General features: G+C 38.3%; 1 protein-coding gene across 4 annotated transcripts; it reads right to left on the bottom strand.

Annotated features, from left to right (window-relative positions):
* Window positions 1–2,057: 2,057 nt before the first annotated feature.
* ccdc125 (coiled-coil domain containing 125) lies at window positions 2,058–18,076 on the bottom strand. 4 transcript variants are annotated; one of them, XM_059337340.1, is made up of 12 exons: window positions 17,847–18,076; window positions 15,326–15,594; window positions 14,344–14,405; window positions 14,172–14,258; window positions 11,531–11,608; window positions 10,289–10,374; window positions 10,131–10,213; window positions 9,760–9,872; window positions 8,482–8,586; window positions 7,260–7,410; window positions 6,982–7,088; window positions 2,058–3,498 (listed from the first exon to the last, which is right to left on the bottom strand). In XM_059337340.1, exons 2-12 carry the CDS (start codon window positions 15,576–15,578, stop codon window positions 3,142–3,144), a joined length of 1,482 nt encoding a protein of 493 aa, XP_059193323.1. In that variant the 5' UTR covers window positions 15,579–15,594; window positions 17,847–18,076; the 3' UTR covers window positions 2,058–3,141. The 4 variants fall into 4 exon arrangements, with proteins under 4 accessions (XP_059193323.1, XP_059193322.1, XP_059193324.1 ...); XM_059337339.1 differs by having other exon boundaries at window positions 15,326–15,578; XM_059337341.1 differs by having other exon boundaries at window positions 14,344–14,402; window positions 15,326–15,578.
* Window positions 18,077–18,260: the final 184 nt, after the last annotated feature.

The raw sequence follows: 18,260 nt of genomic DNA, 5'->3' as shown, positions 1-18,260 counted from the left end.
CATGAAGAACCTGAAATAGTTACAGTAATGTTATAAAGGATCCTCATGACTACAAGAGATTATCTCATGATCCTCATACAGTTGAAACCAGAAGTTTACATACACTATATAAAAAGACACATATGCTTTTTTTCCTCACTGTCTGACATGAAATCAGACAATCACTTTTCCTGTTTTAGGTCCATTAGGATTACCAAAATTATTTCTATTTGCTAAATTCCAGAATAATGAGAGAAGGATTTTTTAGACAATTTTTTTATACTTTCTTCAAAGTCAGAAGTTTACATACACTAACATTATTATGCCTTGAAACAATTTTGGAAAGCCCAGATGATGCTGTCATGTCTTTGGAAGCTTCTGATAGGTTTATTGACAACATTTGAGTTAATTGGAGACACACCTGTGGATGTATTTTAAGGCACACCTGAAACACACTGCTTCTTTGTGTCAAGTCATGGGAAAGTCAAAAGAAATCAACCAAGATATCAGGAAGACAATTGTGGACTTGCACAAGTCTGGTTCATCCTTGGGTGCAATTTCCAGATGCCTGAAGGTGCCACATTCATCTGTTCAAATAGTTATACCCAAGTATAAACACCATGGGAATGTCCAGCCATCATACCGCTCAGGAAGGAGACGGACTCTGTGTCCCAGAGATGAACGTGCTTTGGTCAAAATGTGCATATCAACCCAAGAACAAAAGCAAAAGACCTTGTGAAGATGCTGGCTGAAGCTGGTAAGAGTGTGTCATTGTCCACAGTGAAACGAGTCCTGAGACATGGGCTGAAAGGCCACTCTGCCAGGAAGAAGCCATTACTCCAAAAGAAACATAAAACAGCCAGATAACAGTTTCAAATGCACACAGGGACAAAGACCTTAATTTTTGGAGACATGTCCTGTGGTCTGACAAAACTGTTATCTGGCTGTTTTATGTTTCTTTTAGAGCAATGGCTTCTTCATGGCAGAGTGGCATTTCAGCCCATGTCGGTACAGTACTCATTTCACTGTGGATAATGACACACATTTTGACCAAAGCACGTTCATCTCTGGGACACAGAGTCCGTCTCCTTCCTGAGCAGTATGATGGCTGGACATTCCCATGGTGTTTATACTTGGGTATAATTATTTGAACAGATGAATGTGGCACCTTCAGGCATCTGGAAATTGCACTCAAGGATGAACCAGTCTTGTGCAAGTCCACAATTCTCTTCCTGATATCTTGGTTGATTTCTTTTGACTTTCCCATGACTTGACACAAAGAAGCAGTGTGTTTCAGGTGTGCCTTAAAATACATCCACAGGTGTGTCTCGAATTAACTCTAATGTTGTCAATAAACCTATCAGAAGCTTCCAAAGACATGACAGCATCATCTGGGCTTTCCCAAATTGTTTCAAGCCATAATAATGTTAGTGTATGTAAACTTCTGACTTTGAAGAAAGTAATAAAAAATTCTTTAAAAATCCTTCTCTCATTATTCTGGAATTTAGCAAATAGAAATAATTTTGGTAATCCTAACAGACCTAAAACAGGAAAAGTGATTGTCTGATTTCATGTCAGACAGTGAGAAAAAAAGCATATGTGTCTTTTTGGGCGGCTGTGGCTCAGTTGGTAGAGTTGGTTGGCCCCCAACCGAAGGGTTGGTGGTTCGATCCCTGACTGTCGCAGCCTACATGCCGAAGTATCCTTGAGCAAGATACTGAATCCCAAATTGCTCCCGATGCTGTGTTCATCGGTGTGTGAATGAATTCCCAATGGTGGCAGGTGGGACCGTTTAGGGTAGCCTCTGCCACCAGTATGAATGTGTGTGTGAAAGGGTGAATGAGCGCAGTCTGTAGTGTAAAGCGCTTTGAGTGGTCGCAAAGCGACTAGCAAAGCGCTATATAAGTGCAGGTCCATTTACCATTTTTATATAGTGTATGTAAACTTCTGGTTTCAATCTATGGTTTCAACTGTACATATCATTCAATTTATGAATCCAGTGAAATGCCAAACCAGAGCTGCTTTGTGTTTCTCAAGTTAAGGTTTGGTTAAGTAGGCATTAATAGAGATGCTTAATATTTACACATTTATTGAAATCATTCAAACTGAACATATATAGTTTCTCTGCAACATACTGGTGAGTTCAGTTTGCTGTTTAAAATCCGAATGGCAGGATTGTATACATCTTGAAGCTGTTTGTAAAATCTGCTTTTGTCCAATAAGTTACACAACAACTTGGATATGAAAATATCATAAAAATGCATAAAAGGATTTGCCTTTTCCCTGATGTGCCATTTAAAGACTTCTAGAATCTGTATCTGCATTTCAGAACACAGACGGTATAACTTTTTTTAAAAAATGTTTCCAGTAAAAAATACATGCATTAAAAAAATACAGGCTGATAAGTCTGTCAGAAAAATAATTAAAATGGTATAACACAACATGTGCATATAGACTGTCTGAAAACAAGGGAGTCACAACATGTCCAGCATTGTGTAATTCCTCTATGATTGTTTCAGTAAAAGTAGTTAAGATTCAGAGGAAATGTCAGTCTGTGGAGGCCACATTAAGGAGAAACCACAACGCTTGTGTGTTTGGTGAAAGATAGATAAGGCGAGAAGGAGATCAATGACTAGTCAAACTGTCACAGGTTGTTGTTTCTGATTTTCAAAAGTGAAAAAACCCTGGACACTGCTGACAGTTATTATCTAAATTATTCTAGCAAAACATGTTTTTCGAGTTTAAGGATTAAACAGGAAATGGCTTAATTTTATTATATAAAATTAAGCCATTTATATAATAATAACACCTAGAAGTTCTTCACAAGGCTTGGGAAACTGATAATGGACATGCATAACTTCATATGGTTTTCCATATTTTAATGTAGTAGTAAAAATGTGTTGGCCACAGGCAATCTGTTATCTGCACCTCAGCTCTAACAGCCTTCCTCTTTGAGGGACACATTTGTGTGTTTTGACTCTAGTAGCTGCTGGGACAGTGAGTTGTCAGGCCAAATCATACGCTTTCATACCAGTCCTTCAGATACAGCCCCTGGGTGACATCACACATGCTACATCAATGTCTTCCTACATGCTTTTCAAATGAAACCCAACTGCTGTGTCTGAGTTTGAGGCATGGAGTCCGGTAGATCCTGTGGGTGGATCAGGACTCTTGGATTTCTGGCGTGTGGCTCTTGTTGTTAGACAGAGGCTGGATGTTGGACTGTGCAGGTTCTGACAGTTCTTGGGGTTCAGTCCTGGGCTCAGGTGGTTGTCCAGGCTGAAGCTGGGGATCTGGCAGCTCTAGTTGATGCTGTGCTGGGATGTTGGACTCTGATGAAACTTGTACATTAGACTCTGATGTATCAGATGTTTGCTGACGCTGGCTCTGGCTCTCTGATGGGCCTGCTTGCTGGCAATGTGAATCCAGATGCAACTGTCTCTGCAGCTCCTCTGCACTGTGGGCCAACATGATGCTCACCTTCCTCTGGTGGGCCAAGGCCTCCTCCTTGTCATTCAGCTACAGCAGGAAACAAAGAATCAATAACTAAGGAAATGTCTTCATAACCATGACTCCTAACATGATGACCTTTTGGGAGCTTTAACTCCTCCAATGGTTAGTCCAAAAAGGTGCTTTAGTTCAGTGTTCATCTTTGAAAGTAAGGCAGAAAAAATGTTTAAGATCACAAACAAATAAACAATGAACATGTTACTGAAATATGACTTACATGCTAATGATACATATTTTTCCAGTTTTTTTAAATGTTATTATTCACTGATTATCCTTAACCACTTATCCGAACACTGGCCATGGGGGCTGGAGTATCACAGGGTAGACACATAGAGACAGACAACCTTTAATGCTCTTTTTTCATAATGTATATTCTTTTTCAATTTAATTTTCTTCCTCGTACTCATGCTTTATTTCCATGATTCCTTTGCATACCAGCAAAAAACATTGGAAGAGGCTTACAACAAGAAAAGTTTTAAACTTTCTTCACTCCATCGCCTCAATATTGTATACACTCACCAGCCACAACATTATGTACACCTCAACTGCTCGTTAACTCCTCAGAAAGCTGAGATCTTTTAATATCAACAAGGACATTTTATCTTTGGTGTACACTTCACTCATTGAATCTATCCTCACTTACAATATCTCTTCCTGGTTTAACTTCCTTGCCCTCAAACACAAAACAAAACTCACCAGAATAGTAAACCAGGCCAGTAAGATCACCCAAACCCCTCAGACCCCCCTCTGTGAACTATACAGACGATCTCAGCGGATGAAAGCAACCCTCATCACTGATGACGTCACTCACCCTCTGCATCACTCCTTCTCTCTGCTGCCATCAGGCAGAAGATACAGAACCCCACTGGCCCATAAAAACATTTATAAAAAGTCATTTCTACCATCTGCAGTCGCTATACTAAATAGTGGCCGGTAACACTGTACCTCACGTCATTCTTTTTATTGATGTTGTGTTTTTACTGAAGTGTTGTTGTTTTATCTCACTTCATGTAATTGTTGTGTGTTTTGCATGAATTTTATAGCCGTGTCGAAAGACAAATTTCTGCTCTGTTGAACAGACAATAAAGATATATTCTATTCTATTCTATTCTATTCTATTCTATTCTATTCTATTCTAACTCAAATATCTAATCAGCAAATCCCATGGCAGCAACTCAATGCATTTGACATGTAGACAGGGTGAAGACGAGCTGCTGAAGTTCAAAGTGAGCATCAGAATGGAAAAGAAAGGTGATTTAAGTGACTTTGGTTGTTGGTCTATTTCACAAACTGCTAATGTAACAACCATCTCTAGGGTTTACAGAGAATGGTCCGAAAAAGAGAAAATATCCAGTGAGCCTTGATGCCTTGTTGGTGCCAGAGGTGAGAGGAGAATGGCCAGACTGGCTGGAGATGGTAGAAAGGCAACAGTAACTCAAATAACCACTTGTTACAACCAAGGTCTGCAGAAGAACATCTCTGAACGCACAACACGTCCAACCTTGAAGCAGATGGGCTACAACAGCAACGGGCTCAGCAAAATTGGACAATAGAAGATTGGAAAAGCGCTGCCTGGTCTCTCTGATTTCTGCTGCGACATTTAGACATGGATCCATCCTGCCTTGTATCAGAGTTCAAGCTGTTGGTAGCGTGATGATGTGGGGGATATTTTCTTGGCACATTTTGGGCCTTTTAGTACCAGTTGAGCATGGTTTTAAAAGCCACATCCTCCCTGAGTATTGTTGCTGACCATGTCCATCCCTTCATGACAACAGTGTACCATCTTCTGATGGCTACTTCCAGCACGTTAACGGGACATGTCACAAAGCTTAAGTCATCACAAACAACATGAACATGACAATGAGTTCACTGTACTCCTAAGGCTTCCACAGTCACAAGATCCCAATCCAATAGAGCATCTTTGGGATGGGGTGGAACGGGAGATTAGCATCATGGATGTGCAGCCGACACATCTGCAGCAACTGTGCGATGCTATCATGTCAATATGGATAAAAATCTCTGAGGAATGTTTCCAGCACCTTGTTGAATCTATGCCACAGAGAATTAGAGTTTTGTTTCAAGCTGATTGTCAGTATGTTTTGTCCCTCGTCACCCCTTATTTTGGTGCACCATGGCGCTCAGCATTACCTATCCATACAGGCTGGAGGATCAAATTCCCGCTAATGTTCCATTAAACACTTCAAAGGATTTATTTGGGTCCATTTTTTCTCATTTTTTAGATCATTAACATTAACCCATAAGAACCCATGGTGACGCCCGTGTAACACTTTAAACCTTCTAGAATCTCCCATATTCAGCTTTATGTTCACCTTAACTCATTAAATCCCTTAGCAACACATACTCAACACCTACTATGGTGGTCGTGTGACAGTCATGTGACTTTGACAAGAAGTGAATTCTCCAAAATATGGGTGTGACTGGAAACAGAAATCTAAAAAAGGAGCTAATTTCAAAAATATTATTTTTTGTTATTAAGTTTAAACCCATTTAACAATTCTAATCCATTAATAGGGTGTCCTGTATTGCATTTAACTTGTTCTGACCATATTTCCTGAACAAATTACAGTCACAATTTTGATACATGTTATGGAGATGCAAACAAAAAGGCAAATGGTTATAAATAATAATTTATTGTTAAACAGCACTATTAATGTCACACTTTTGATAAATGTTGTGGAGATGCAAAGAAAAAGGCAAATTTGTGTTTCTGTAAACAGTAAATGTGTCCAGTTTTTATTTTTATTTTAAAATAAGAAATATCATAAACAAATACCATAAACGGCCAATATAACGTTTATGTCACATCACAGATCTTTTGAAAAAACATCATAAATGTGTTCTATGTGGTCCACTTGTTCTGTTGTATATCCCCCATAATTTTCCTTTAAGGATAACTGGGTCTGGGTTCTTATTGGTTAAGTTAATAACCTTCTAAAAAAATTTAAAACATCGTAATTAAACTCACCTATTAATCTAGAGCGTAGTAGATAATTTGGTCGTCTCACATCTCGTCATGCCAACCCACCCAAATATCAAAATACATTATTTAAATTTTTAAGCAGTTAGATTTGAAAATACTGTATTCTATTGGCTTAGTCTTTTAAAAAAAGTCTCTTTTTTTCCAAAAGTGCTCATGCTGCAAACAAAAGTCCTGTTGAATTAGCAGGCTTTGATCCTCTCCTTGGAGTGCTCTATTTTCATTTATTCATTTCAGCAGCTGAAAAAACTGCCTGTCCTGTCCACCCAACCGTGTGTTAACAAGCCCACCCCTCTCTATGATGATAGACTTTTCTCCCTGTGATCAGAATGGTTAGAAACTTTTCTGGAGATTCTGTGTTGACACAATTAAATTGCACTGCAGAGGATCGACCACAGCAATAAAACATAAGGACTTTCATACCTTCCTTTCATACAATCTCTGAGCTGTCATCTCTAGAAAACAGGCCTGTAGATGTTTGAGTAGATACTAACCAAGTCCAGCAGTCTGTAGAGAGTCTCTAATAGATCATCTGGCATCTTGGAAGGCAGTAATCCTCTTAACCTCTGGCTCACGTTGATTAAAGGACTCCTGTTAGCACCTGGATGGAAAAGACAGTTTTTGTTTGTGATGTGATGAACTGAAAACAAGGATTATTTCTTGCTTCATGAGAAAATCAGTGACTATTAAACAAACTAACAGTTAAGTATTAGTAAGTAGTAAGCGTGTGATTTTGATCTAATGTAGCATATTGTGCTGACAGCATGCTCACCTTCAGCCTTGCAGTGACTGGGCTTTAGAAGGTTGGCTTCAGCCAGCAGCAGGAAGTGCTCATTCCGTTTCCTCAGCTGCTGTTCAAAGGCAATACGAAAAGCATCTGCAACCATCAACGCCTCCTCTCTCCTCAAACGCTGAGCATCCAGCTGGAAAACACACGCACACACTTTCACAGCCATCTCAAGGCCTACTAAGTATTTTATACATGCCGATCAGGAGATTGTTATATATAGTTTGAGATATATATTCTCAGGTTTCTAAAAATATTCTCAGGTTTCTATATATATTCTCAGACTTTTAATATATATTCTCAGGTTTAAATATATATTCTCAGACTTTTAATATATATTCTCAGGTTAAAATATATATTCTCAGGTTTAAATATATATTCTCAGACTTTTAAAATATATTCTCAGGTTTAAATATATATTCTCAGACTTTTAATATATACTCTCAGGTTTCTATATATATTCTCAGACTTTGAATATATATTCTCAGGTTTCTATATATATTCTCAGACTTTTAATATATATTCTCAGGGTGATAAATATTCTCAGACTTTTAATATATATTCTCAGGGTGATATATATACTCAAATTCCAACATATATATATATATATATATATATATATATATATACACAGGCGTACCATTGTCGTTGTTTAATATTTAATATTCACTCCCTGTCCGTCTATGTCACTGTATTGTATTATTGCTATATATATATATATATCTCCACAGAATATATATATATATATATATATATATATATATACATACATATATATATATATATATACACACACACACATATATATATATATATATATATATATATATATATAAGCTGCTTTTTTCCTCATCTGTGTAGATAATGTGTGAAGGTGTTCAGTTAACAGTTGGGGAGAGGGATTGAGAAGAAGTTTGTTCCACCACCGGGGAACTACAGAGGAGAAAAGCCTAGTTTGAGACTTAGGACCGTGTATCTGGGGAGGAGCCAAATGCTTTTCACTGGAAGATCGTAGTGAGTGGGAGGATTTGTGGACCTGAATATAAAGGAGCTCAGGTAGGCAGGAGCTGTGCCAGCTGCTGTTTTGTAGGCAAGAGACAGGGATGTAAATTTGATGCGGGCTGCGACTGGGAGCCAGTGCAGAGAGATGAGTAACGGAGTGACATGTGCTCTTTTGGACTGGTTAAAGAATATATGTATGATTTACCTCCTGTTGTAGGTGGACGAGCTGCTTTCTGCTGGCAGCAGCGGTCCGACTGCATGGACAAGCTTCAGAGGCACCAGGACACCGGCAGGCCCCCAAAACTGCCAGCTGAAAACACAGACAGAATAAAGGCCAGTATTAACTTAGCTCCTGGGTACAACTGCACATTACTTAGAAATCATCATACTTCAGTGAAAGACAGACCTTACAATGCCAGTTTTAAATCTGACATTTTTAAAACAGCTGAAAATGTCCATTTACATCTAGCCTATATTGAGCTTACATGGCAGCTATTCCTAAATATTAATTGTATAGTCAAAATACTAAAAACTAATACATGCACAATAGCGGTGGAACAAAATATCACATCACTTACTTTTGAGATACATTATCAATACACTGCTGGCAAATATCTGTATTATTTTTATTAAAACATGCAGAAGCTCTAAAAGGATCTGCCTGCCAATTTGACTTGCCAGAGTCGCTATTCATGACTTGTGGAGGTGCTCATCAAATGACCTTATCTTCCTTTAACAACAACTGTTCTGCTTTTTGGCAGTTCGGAAGTTTTGCAGTTTTTTTTTACATTAGAATTATAGGATACGTGGACATGAAAAAATTGCATCATATCTACTTTGTGCCTTTTTAGAGCCTATTTCATTACACAGATATCGTGATTTATCATAGATTACTATCTTGCAATGTATTGAGTATCGCAAAATCGCTGTATCATCTTCAGTATAGAGATAAGAGAGACGCAGTGCATTTTTTTGACAAGGCACAACAGCGCATCTCCACTGATTTCCAGAGTCAGACCAGCCTATCGGTCAGGACCTAATATGTTCTGTTTTCCTTTACATATTCAAAAAATAACACACACAAACACACACAGTCACAGTCCACTATCACATAGTGAGCATATGTGAGCACATTAAACTAAGCCTTCTGAACTGAGCCAGTAATCTATGAATTTATCAACCATAGTATTTTCTCATGTATTTTCAAAAATGCCATGTAGGGGAGCTGAGAGAAGAGTGTTTTTAACTGGCAGATTATTCCAGCCCCTGAGTCAAAATAAAGAACATTATGTCATTTGACAAGATTACACAAACAGTGCATCAAGTTTTCATCATGTAAAACTATTCAGCTAAACATGATGCTAACAGGGATTTTGAGTTAAACATATTGTAAATGGTTTAGGTATTACGCAGTGTGTGACATAACTGAACTTTGTCTAAACTCTTCTCTCTCTATGTGAAATGTTGATTGATGCTCTCTCACCTCCAGAACACTGGCGTCTCTCTCTGGGCTGTACTGAGGTTTGGTTCCTTGGTAAACTCTCTGCTCCTTCACACTCAACATGGACAGAAGCTCCAAGCACTGCTGACTACGAGCTGCAAACACACACATTATACTTGTGAAGACTACTAAATCAATTCCATCTGCTGATAAAGAAGATGGGTGAAGATGTTAAGTCAGTTACTGAGATGGCTGTTATAACTGTTGGTGAGTTGGAGTCACACACTGAGGGTTGGGTGTTGCATGAGGTTTGGTGTCTCCACACAAAGTTACAGTTGACTTTACAGATGGAGATAATCTGAGGAGACATGTCTGGGTCACCTCAAAATGAGTCTACATTATTCAGAATTTACCTGAATTTTCTGCCCGGAGCTGCTGGATCTCACTCTCTCTTCGCTCCAGGTTGTCAGTCAAAGTCTTGTTCTCACTCAGAATTCTGATTACGACAACAAAGTTACATTACAAACCAGTGAAAACACCACAGACACAGTGTATGTAGAATAAATCTGACCTGGTGTATTTCTGCTCCCAGGATTGCTGAGACTTCTTCATCTGGACCTGACTGAAGCTGAGTTCCCATTGCAAACTATTCACCTCCTTCAAGAGATGGAAGCAACAGATCATGACTAATGTATTTTTTTTTAAAGCTGCAAGCAGCAGGACAAATAAGAGATACAGGAAGGTCCGTCAGCACAACTGCCAGGAGGCCAAAGTGAGGAATGGGTATGAGATGTTCATTCTGCATCACCTGGGCTTTGGTCACACTACATTTGACACGAAAGGCAGTTGTGATCATATAGAGCTTCACAAAGACATGGGAAGACCAGAGGATGGTTAATATGAATTTATGGAGAAGTGTGCAGAAAGTGCATTTTGAGCAGCAAAAGGAAGAAGAATGAAAAGGAAGAAAGAGAGAAACTGGAGAGGATACAAATGACAATAAAATAAGGGTGCGTCAGCAGAACTGCTTGGATCATAATCATGTAAATCCTGCAAGAAATCCAGGTGCATCCACTACATACCTAATTAATTAATTGACACAATTATGTCAGTACTTTCCTTTTGGTCTATGTAATGGAAATATCAGAAACTTTAGAATTGGTGTGTTTGAGTGTCAGGAGCTTAAGGCACTTTCTGTTTACTTTATTGTGAAGTACAATTACTGTCCTCCACTTGGAGTGTGGAATGTATACTTTATATGTCGTAAAAGTAAAAGAAGTAACCTGCATCACACTACATACATTTTATACATGTGAAAATGATTCATAAGTGTCTCGAATCTCAATTTGTGTTAGATGTTTAGAGAAGAGTGAGTAAATGAACAGTGGACTTTCAGACACAACTAACCCACTTGTTATAAATGCAAAGGTCCAGACATCAAATCAAGCTCATTCAGTTGTGAATGGACCAAATTACGAAGGCCTTACATGTTATGTAGAAATGTGGTTTTCATGAAACAGGTTTCGCATAGTGCTGAATTCTTTTGCATGCATCATTCTTGATCCTTTTCTCTTTTTAAGAAAATTATCATGGAAAGCATTAACTTTGTGGACATGCTGTTTTGAAAGCACCTCTCACCTGTTAAAATCAGCCACAGTGTAACTGTAAACAGATACATTTCTCTTTATTGCACCACTGCTGGTGTTTCCCTTTGTCTTTGATAAACAGCAGGTAGTTTGTTGAGTAGAAACCTGCTACAGAATGTTAGAGCAAACAGACCAAGCCTTTATTTGAGCAGCATGCTTACGCTTACCTTCTCCAGATCTTTACCCCTCGCCTCAGCTTTCTGCAGCAGACTTTTAGTGTGACTCGTGGCTTTGTCAAGAATGGCCTGTGTGAAGAAGAGCAGTTTTTATTTATCTGCTGAACAAAGTCAAGTCTCTGCAGGTTTAATACCTAACTTCCTTCTCTCTGACTAAAGACAACTGCTCCAAAACTTCACATCAGATGTCAGACTGGCAGGTGTGTAGAACTGTCCACAGGCAACTATTTTTATAAACTCTATCAAGAATTGGAAGACATATTATTTGAAATGTCAAACTGATAAACCCCCAATTGTTCCTGAGGTGAAAGATCGTTCATAAACTAATCTAACCTAAAGTCTCCATTTTATATTCCTGTACAGTACTCAAAGTAGTCAAGATATGATACTAGCAAGACAAGACAACCTAAACAAACTAAACAAAGCTAAGCTAAGCAAAGCTAAACTAAGCTAAGCTAAGCTAAGCTAAGCTAAGCTAAGATAAGATAAGATAAGATAAGATAAGATAAGATAAGATAAGATAAGCTAAACTAAGATAAGATAAGATAAGATAAGATTGCCACAAGGTTCACAAGAATGACAAAATCATAAAAATATATGATAATTATACTGTATATATTTAACAACAACCTACATGTCGAAGTATCCTTGGACAAGATACTGAACCCCAAATTGCTCCCGATGTGCTGTGTTCATCGGTGTGTGAATGAATCCCAATGGTGGCAGGTGGCACCGTGTAGGGTAGCCTCTGCCACCAGTATGAATGTATGTGTGAAAGGGTGAATGAGCGCAGTCTGTAGTGTAAAGCGATTTGAGTGGTCGCAAAGCGACTAGAAAAGCGCTATACAAGTGCAGGTCCATTTACCATTTACCAACTCCTTAAAACTTATCAGGAAAAATTGTATTTGCACATCAACATTTTCATGACAACTGGGCAACTCCATCTGCTGATGAAGCCTCTGTGTGAAGGCTGATTATGTTGTACAGTATCATTCAAAGCTCCAGGACAGTTAGCCTGATATACAGTGCTTAACAAACATATCAGACCACCAATTTATGCCACAGCTGTCCTAAATTAACAGCATTAGTAATTAACAAAATCATTTTTATGTTTCTGTAATGGGTAATACACCAGTATGTAGAAGCTTTTTAAAAGAAATGATATTTTTAATGCTAAAATATAATTATTATCCATGAATTTTCTAATTAACTGTTTAACAAAAAAATGTAAAAAAAAACAAACAAACAAAAAACAGTAAAGCACATTGTTCATTCTTGATGAAGATGTCAAATTATAGTTATTTAATTGCATTCCTGAACAGAAGGATTAGTTTTAGTGCTTGATTCATTTCTGACTTCTCAGAGAAGCCCAGTGAGTCGGCTCAAATCTGGCTATAAAAAGGTGTATTCAGTTTGTTATTTTCCAAATGAATAGCAATAAAATTTTAGTTTTCAACAAACTTTTGAAAGATTTCTAAAATATTTATGTTTTTATCGTTTTTATGACAGGTGGTCTGATTAATTTGTTCAGCACTGTATGTTGGTCCTCTGTGCCTCAGAGCTCCACATCAATGACATGTTCCTTCATCACCATCATCACACTGTTTTACTGTTTGAGTTAAACACTACAGAGACCAGCTCTTTTAGGAAATTACCTTTTTAAATGATATTTTTTTTAAACTATATATTCAGGCCTTCAGCAGAAAGCAGAATGCTGACAGTCACAGACAGAAGAGTCAGATAGTACTGTGAGATGGCCATGGCTTCCGATCAGACAGAGCACTTTTTGCAACATGCCACATTTTTTTGTTGAATTAAATATTAAAATCTCCTGCAAGAAAGTAAAGCGCTCAGCAACACAAAATCTTCAGTCTCATTATTTAGTAGGTGACTTAGGTAGGACACTGGTTGGGCTGTAGGTAATGCATGTATGTCTGCCTGGTGTGTCAGCTAAAAGACACAGTAGCCATCCAATGAGTTTGAAGATTTTAATTGTCGAAAAAGGGTTTACACAGCACAGCTTAGCCAGCCAGAGTACACAGTTTGTTTATAGGTGTGTGTGTGGCATTTCGGCAATGACGCACACATAACGATCTGAACTCCTCCAGTCCACTCTGCTCCAGACTGCATATTACCAAGGTGAACCCAAAGGGGAACTTGTGAGAGGTGCATGCACATAGCGGCCTTTTAACACTCATTGAAAGTCATTCTTGGTCTTTTCACTAAATCTGTTAGTAGTAAGAAAAACATTAACATCACCAGCCTTATCATTAAGGGCGGTGCAACTTGGGACCACAATTGGGAAAAGGTCAAAGTTCTTATTTTTTCATAATAATTATTATAATTATTTCTGACAGGACTTCATTGTTTCCTATTCCACTTAGCAGTGTTGTTGGGGGGCTTTTTCTTTACCTTCAGGAAACATGGGGTGAGATGGAGGGAACAGTTTTAAAGGTTGAAAGGGAGGACATTGTTTTAAAAAGATTGAGAAGCACCTTCTTTAACTTCTAGCTAAGCCTTTTTGTTGGATACTTGCTTCATCTGCTTTGTGGGTGCTCTCGAAATTCCACCTGAACTACAGTGACAACAACAGTGATGTACTTCAGTACTCAGTATGTGTGTGTTGGTCTACCTTCCCCTGTAAGATCTTCAGAGCTTCATATTTGCCTTCAAGGTAACGACGTGCCACCTCCAGCTCACAACATAACACGTCTATCACCTGTCAACACAGCAGAACCATCAGTTACAGTTTGTGGACAAAGTTCTATCAGTTCTAGTTTCTTTTTTTTCTTCACTCTTCTTACCCCAGTTGCTTCCTGTAGTCTGTCTTTCAGCTCGTCTTTGGAAAGGTCAACCAGGGAGCCTGCTGATTCACAGAAAGTGTACTCATGCATCTAATTGTTGCACTTGCTTTCTTGCTAAACTAATTTATGTATTCAATGTATTTACAATTTAGCCATTACAATCAGAGCATTACAGTTTCACTACTGGGCAAAAAGACTTTCAAAATCCCTGTAAACACTAAATTACATCTTGATAGCAATATATGACATTATCCCAACCAAGCAATATGACAGTATAAAAATGGTTAAGACATGTACTTAATTCTTCATTAAGATAACTACATTGTCGCTTATGACAAAAGTACACTTTTTAAGTGCTGAGGCTGTTGCATTGAATTGACTTTGTTAATGCTAGGGAGACTTTCTGAATGCAGTCCAAAACTTTCTGCCATAACAGATCAACAGGCACACCGACAATATGACTACAGAACACTGTAAAAATGTCATGGGAAACCATCTGAAAAGTTGGCACTGCTCACAGTTATTGAAAGAAAAGATAATGCAGGAGACAGGAACTGGGTGTAATGACACCTGGAGAGAAATCCTCGTTATGAGTTCGTATGAAAAATAAGTTTAAAAATGAGGATGTAATTGCTCAGAACAACCCAGCTATGTCTTCATTAACCCAAATATTTTTTCAAAATTCCAGTTTACTAAACTGATTGTCCCATTTGCACTAGAGTGAGTTTACAGACTTGTTTTCTTGTAGAGCACAATAAAATCATATCCAGGTTTAAGACCAAAACACAAATTGCTGAATTGTTTTGTTTTTTTAATCAACAAATGTATGTTTTGATTTATGTGAAATGGCAGATGAAGTAATGTCTGCTATTTCAGTAAAAGGTGAAATGAGATCATTTGATGGTATCAGTCATATCTTGCCACTTGAATCCTGTTTAGCTGCTTTGTTACAGTAAAAAGGTCAGTTCACAAACATTCTTACCAGAGTGTGGCAGCTTCCAGTGGGCTCTCTGTTGAGGCTCTGTAGTCTTCAGTCCAGGGATCCAGGCTGCCTCTCCTGCCTGGCTGCTGTGCCTGAACAGCTCTGTTCTGGACAGCGGCGTCTCTGTGAGACCAACACAACTTTGGCTCTTCTTCCTTGAGGAGCTTGGTGCTGTTCTGACCTCCGTCCCATCACCCAGGTCTCCATCCGCCATGTCATCATCCAGGCTGCAGGCCTCACTGACTTCCTCCATCTGCACCAAGTCAAACCTTACATGAAATTCACCACAGTATGAATCTACTCAGCCTGTCAAACCACTTTATAATTTTTCAAAACATGCCATCTGCACTCAGGTAGCTATTCTTTAAATATCTCTGGTTGTATTAGTCAGTGTGAAAATGACTGCTTCATGGTCATATTGAATTGTTTTTTTCATCACAGATTGTAGTTTCTTCTTCCTTTCATTTCTTTATTCGGCACCCCTTATCTTTTATATGGTCTACTAGGCCTCAGACATACAGGCCTGGCTGGATATCACATCTCCAACATGTATTATTTCCTGGTACATCCTGGAAACACATGTCATGCTAAACAAGCTAAAGCACACACCTGTGAGGATGACTCAGTGGTTACTATGAGTGTGCTCTCCTGGTTGTTGGAGCAGCAGAGAGAAGATTACAAAGAGACGTTACTTCAGCAGCAGGAAAACTTGATACTGATAAAAGACTGGATGGTGTTATTAGAGATGTACAGGAGCTTAAGAGCATTTTGGAATTCACTCAGTCTAAGTTTGAAGAGATGAAAACAGGGTACAAGGAGATTGCAACAAATATAAGGTCACTTGAGAACCACATAATGAACTAAAAAAGTTGAATGTTTTTACAACCAGTCAATACTGAAAATCAGCGCGGACAGAAGAACATTTGATTGATGGGGTTGCAGACAACAAAGTGGAGAAGTGGAGCGAATCAGAGGAAAGGGTTTGAAACATGCAAGTAACCTTGGACTAGATAGCAAAAATATGGATATTTAGCCCACTCAGAGAATTTGCCAGTACCAGAAGGGAGGAAGGCCAAGGAAAATTGTTGTTAAGCTTTGCTAGAGTATCCTTTCCTCTGCCAAAAATTTAAAGGACACACATATAAATGAAGATGTCTCAGAGGCTGTTAAACTAAGGTTGAAAGAACTGTTGACCATGTTAAAGCTGCCCTAGAAAGAGGGATAGAACCAGCCTGAAGAACAATAATGCCCAGGAGTGGACAAACTCAATCATCATCTTAAAACGCTTCATGGTTTCAAACGTGTTTTTATAGAAGACCATTCTTAATTATTTTATTCTTAATGTGTTTTGCTGTATGTGTTTTGATTATTGCTTTTATAATGCGTCCTAATAAATTAGTCTTTGCCAAATAAGGTTTTTGTATTAGCTCACTCAAATATATGCAGCGTCAGGAATAAGGTTTATGAGATTACCAGAATCAGCTCGTCATACAATATTCAATAGTTTTATCACTGTCAAAACACTCCTGGACACTACTTTTGATGAAGAGCTGGTGGTAGAATAATATATAGAAGGGATAGGAATAAATATGGTGCTGGAAATAGTATTCTGGGTTCAGTAACACATTTAAGTACAGTGATACAAAAAGATATCGCGAGTATTGACACTGAACTAGTATGAACCTGTATTTTTTAAATTGCAACTATTCTGCTTTCCAAACAGATATGTCATATTTCAATAGCCACTCCGGACAGGACGGTGAGACCTGTCCGCTTCTTGGGAAATAATCTAAAATCAACCATTTACCCAAAGATTGAAAACCAGGCTTCACTAGCTCCAACTGTAAACCTACTAGTACACTCCCTGTGCTTAGTAAGATAATTTTTAAGCAAATGTTAAATTGCATGAGTAGAAATGTACTACTTACAAAAGCACAGCCTACTTACAGACCAGGGCACTAAATAATAATAATCTTGCGGTGTTCAACATGGGAGCTGCTTGGGTCCACTTTCATTTTATTTTATAAATGATTTACCAAGAATGCTGATGTAGTTATGTATGCTAATGACTCAACATTAGTGGAGCTGAGTGATATCTCCACGTTGCATTAAACACCATTACAAAATGGGTAAAATTGAAATATGCTCCCCGTCAATATCAGACAGACCAAAAAATTATATGTTCTAAAGTTATAAAATGGATGGTAAATAAGAAATATTACAGTAAATACTTATTGATGGTATAAATACAGCACTGAAAATTGTCTTTGATACATGTAACACAAACATTAGACGCAATATTGAAGCCTATGATACTTTTGCTGTCTTTAAAAACAACTACATATTGGCAAAATCATCCGCATATTTGTGAATATTAGTGAGAAGTCACCTACTTTAAGCTGTCTGCTACAGTATGAGTGGTTTATAATGTAGACTGTTCCAATCTTTGCCTTAAACCAGTGTTAGACTGGATACATATACAATATATATATTGAATTTAGCTAATGCTCGTTCCTCTTACCTGCAACTTTGAAGCAGTAGTAAACGTTATATTCCCTGGTGCTAGACAGCCCCCAGCGACATACAAACTCACGAAGAAGGTTTAGTAAATCCTGATCCCAGCGTTATCGACGAAGGGAGCTGGAAAAAGTTGAAAATATAAATGCCAAAACGCATTACAAACACTACGAGCTGAAGCTCTTCCTCCAGAAGCCGCGTAGTCAGAAGACCTACAACGCTCAGTGAGCGCAGTAACCAGGTAGTAACACGCTCAGCGCGATGGCAGGAACACCAACTACTTCCGGCTGTTTTTCATAAGGAAACAGGTCCCCTCTGGAACATCCCTCACATACAACTCAACTAATAAATGACGTACCGGGAATGTCATTTTAAACTTTTCTGCGTTAACAACATACACAAGCTGTTTAAGAGTATC

Source organism: Centropristis striata, chromosome 7 (assembly GCF_030273125.1).
Source record: "Centropristis striata isolate RG_2023a ecotype Rhode Island chromosome 7, C.striata_1.0, whole genome shotgun sequence".
NCBI lineage: Eukaryota > Metazoa > Chordata > Actinopteri > Perciformes > Serranidae > Centropristis > Centropristis striata.
The sequence above is the reverse complement of the archived record's forward strand: the minus strand, read 5'-3'. Positions and strand labels throughout refer to the sequence as shown.

Bases quoted from the DNA above. Each gene is read 5' to 3' on its own strand.
- ccdc125 (XM_059337340.1), bottom strand. From the start codon at position 15,578: ATGGAGGAAGTCAGTGAGGCCTGCAGCCTGGATGATGACATGGCGGAT. The intron at 10,375-11,530 runs GTAAGCGTAAGC...CATCTCTTGAAG, and splicing joins GGGGTAAAGATCTGGAGAAG to GAGGTGAATAGTTTGCAATG. The intron at 7,089-7,259 runs GTGAGCATGCTG...TTTTCCATCCAG, and splicing joins CAGTCACTGCAAGGCTGAAG to GTGCTAACAGGAGTCCTTTA.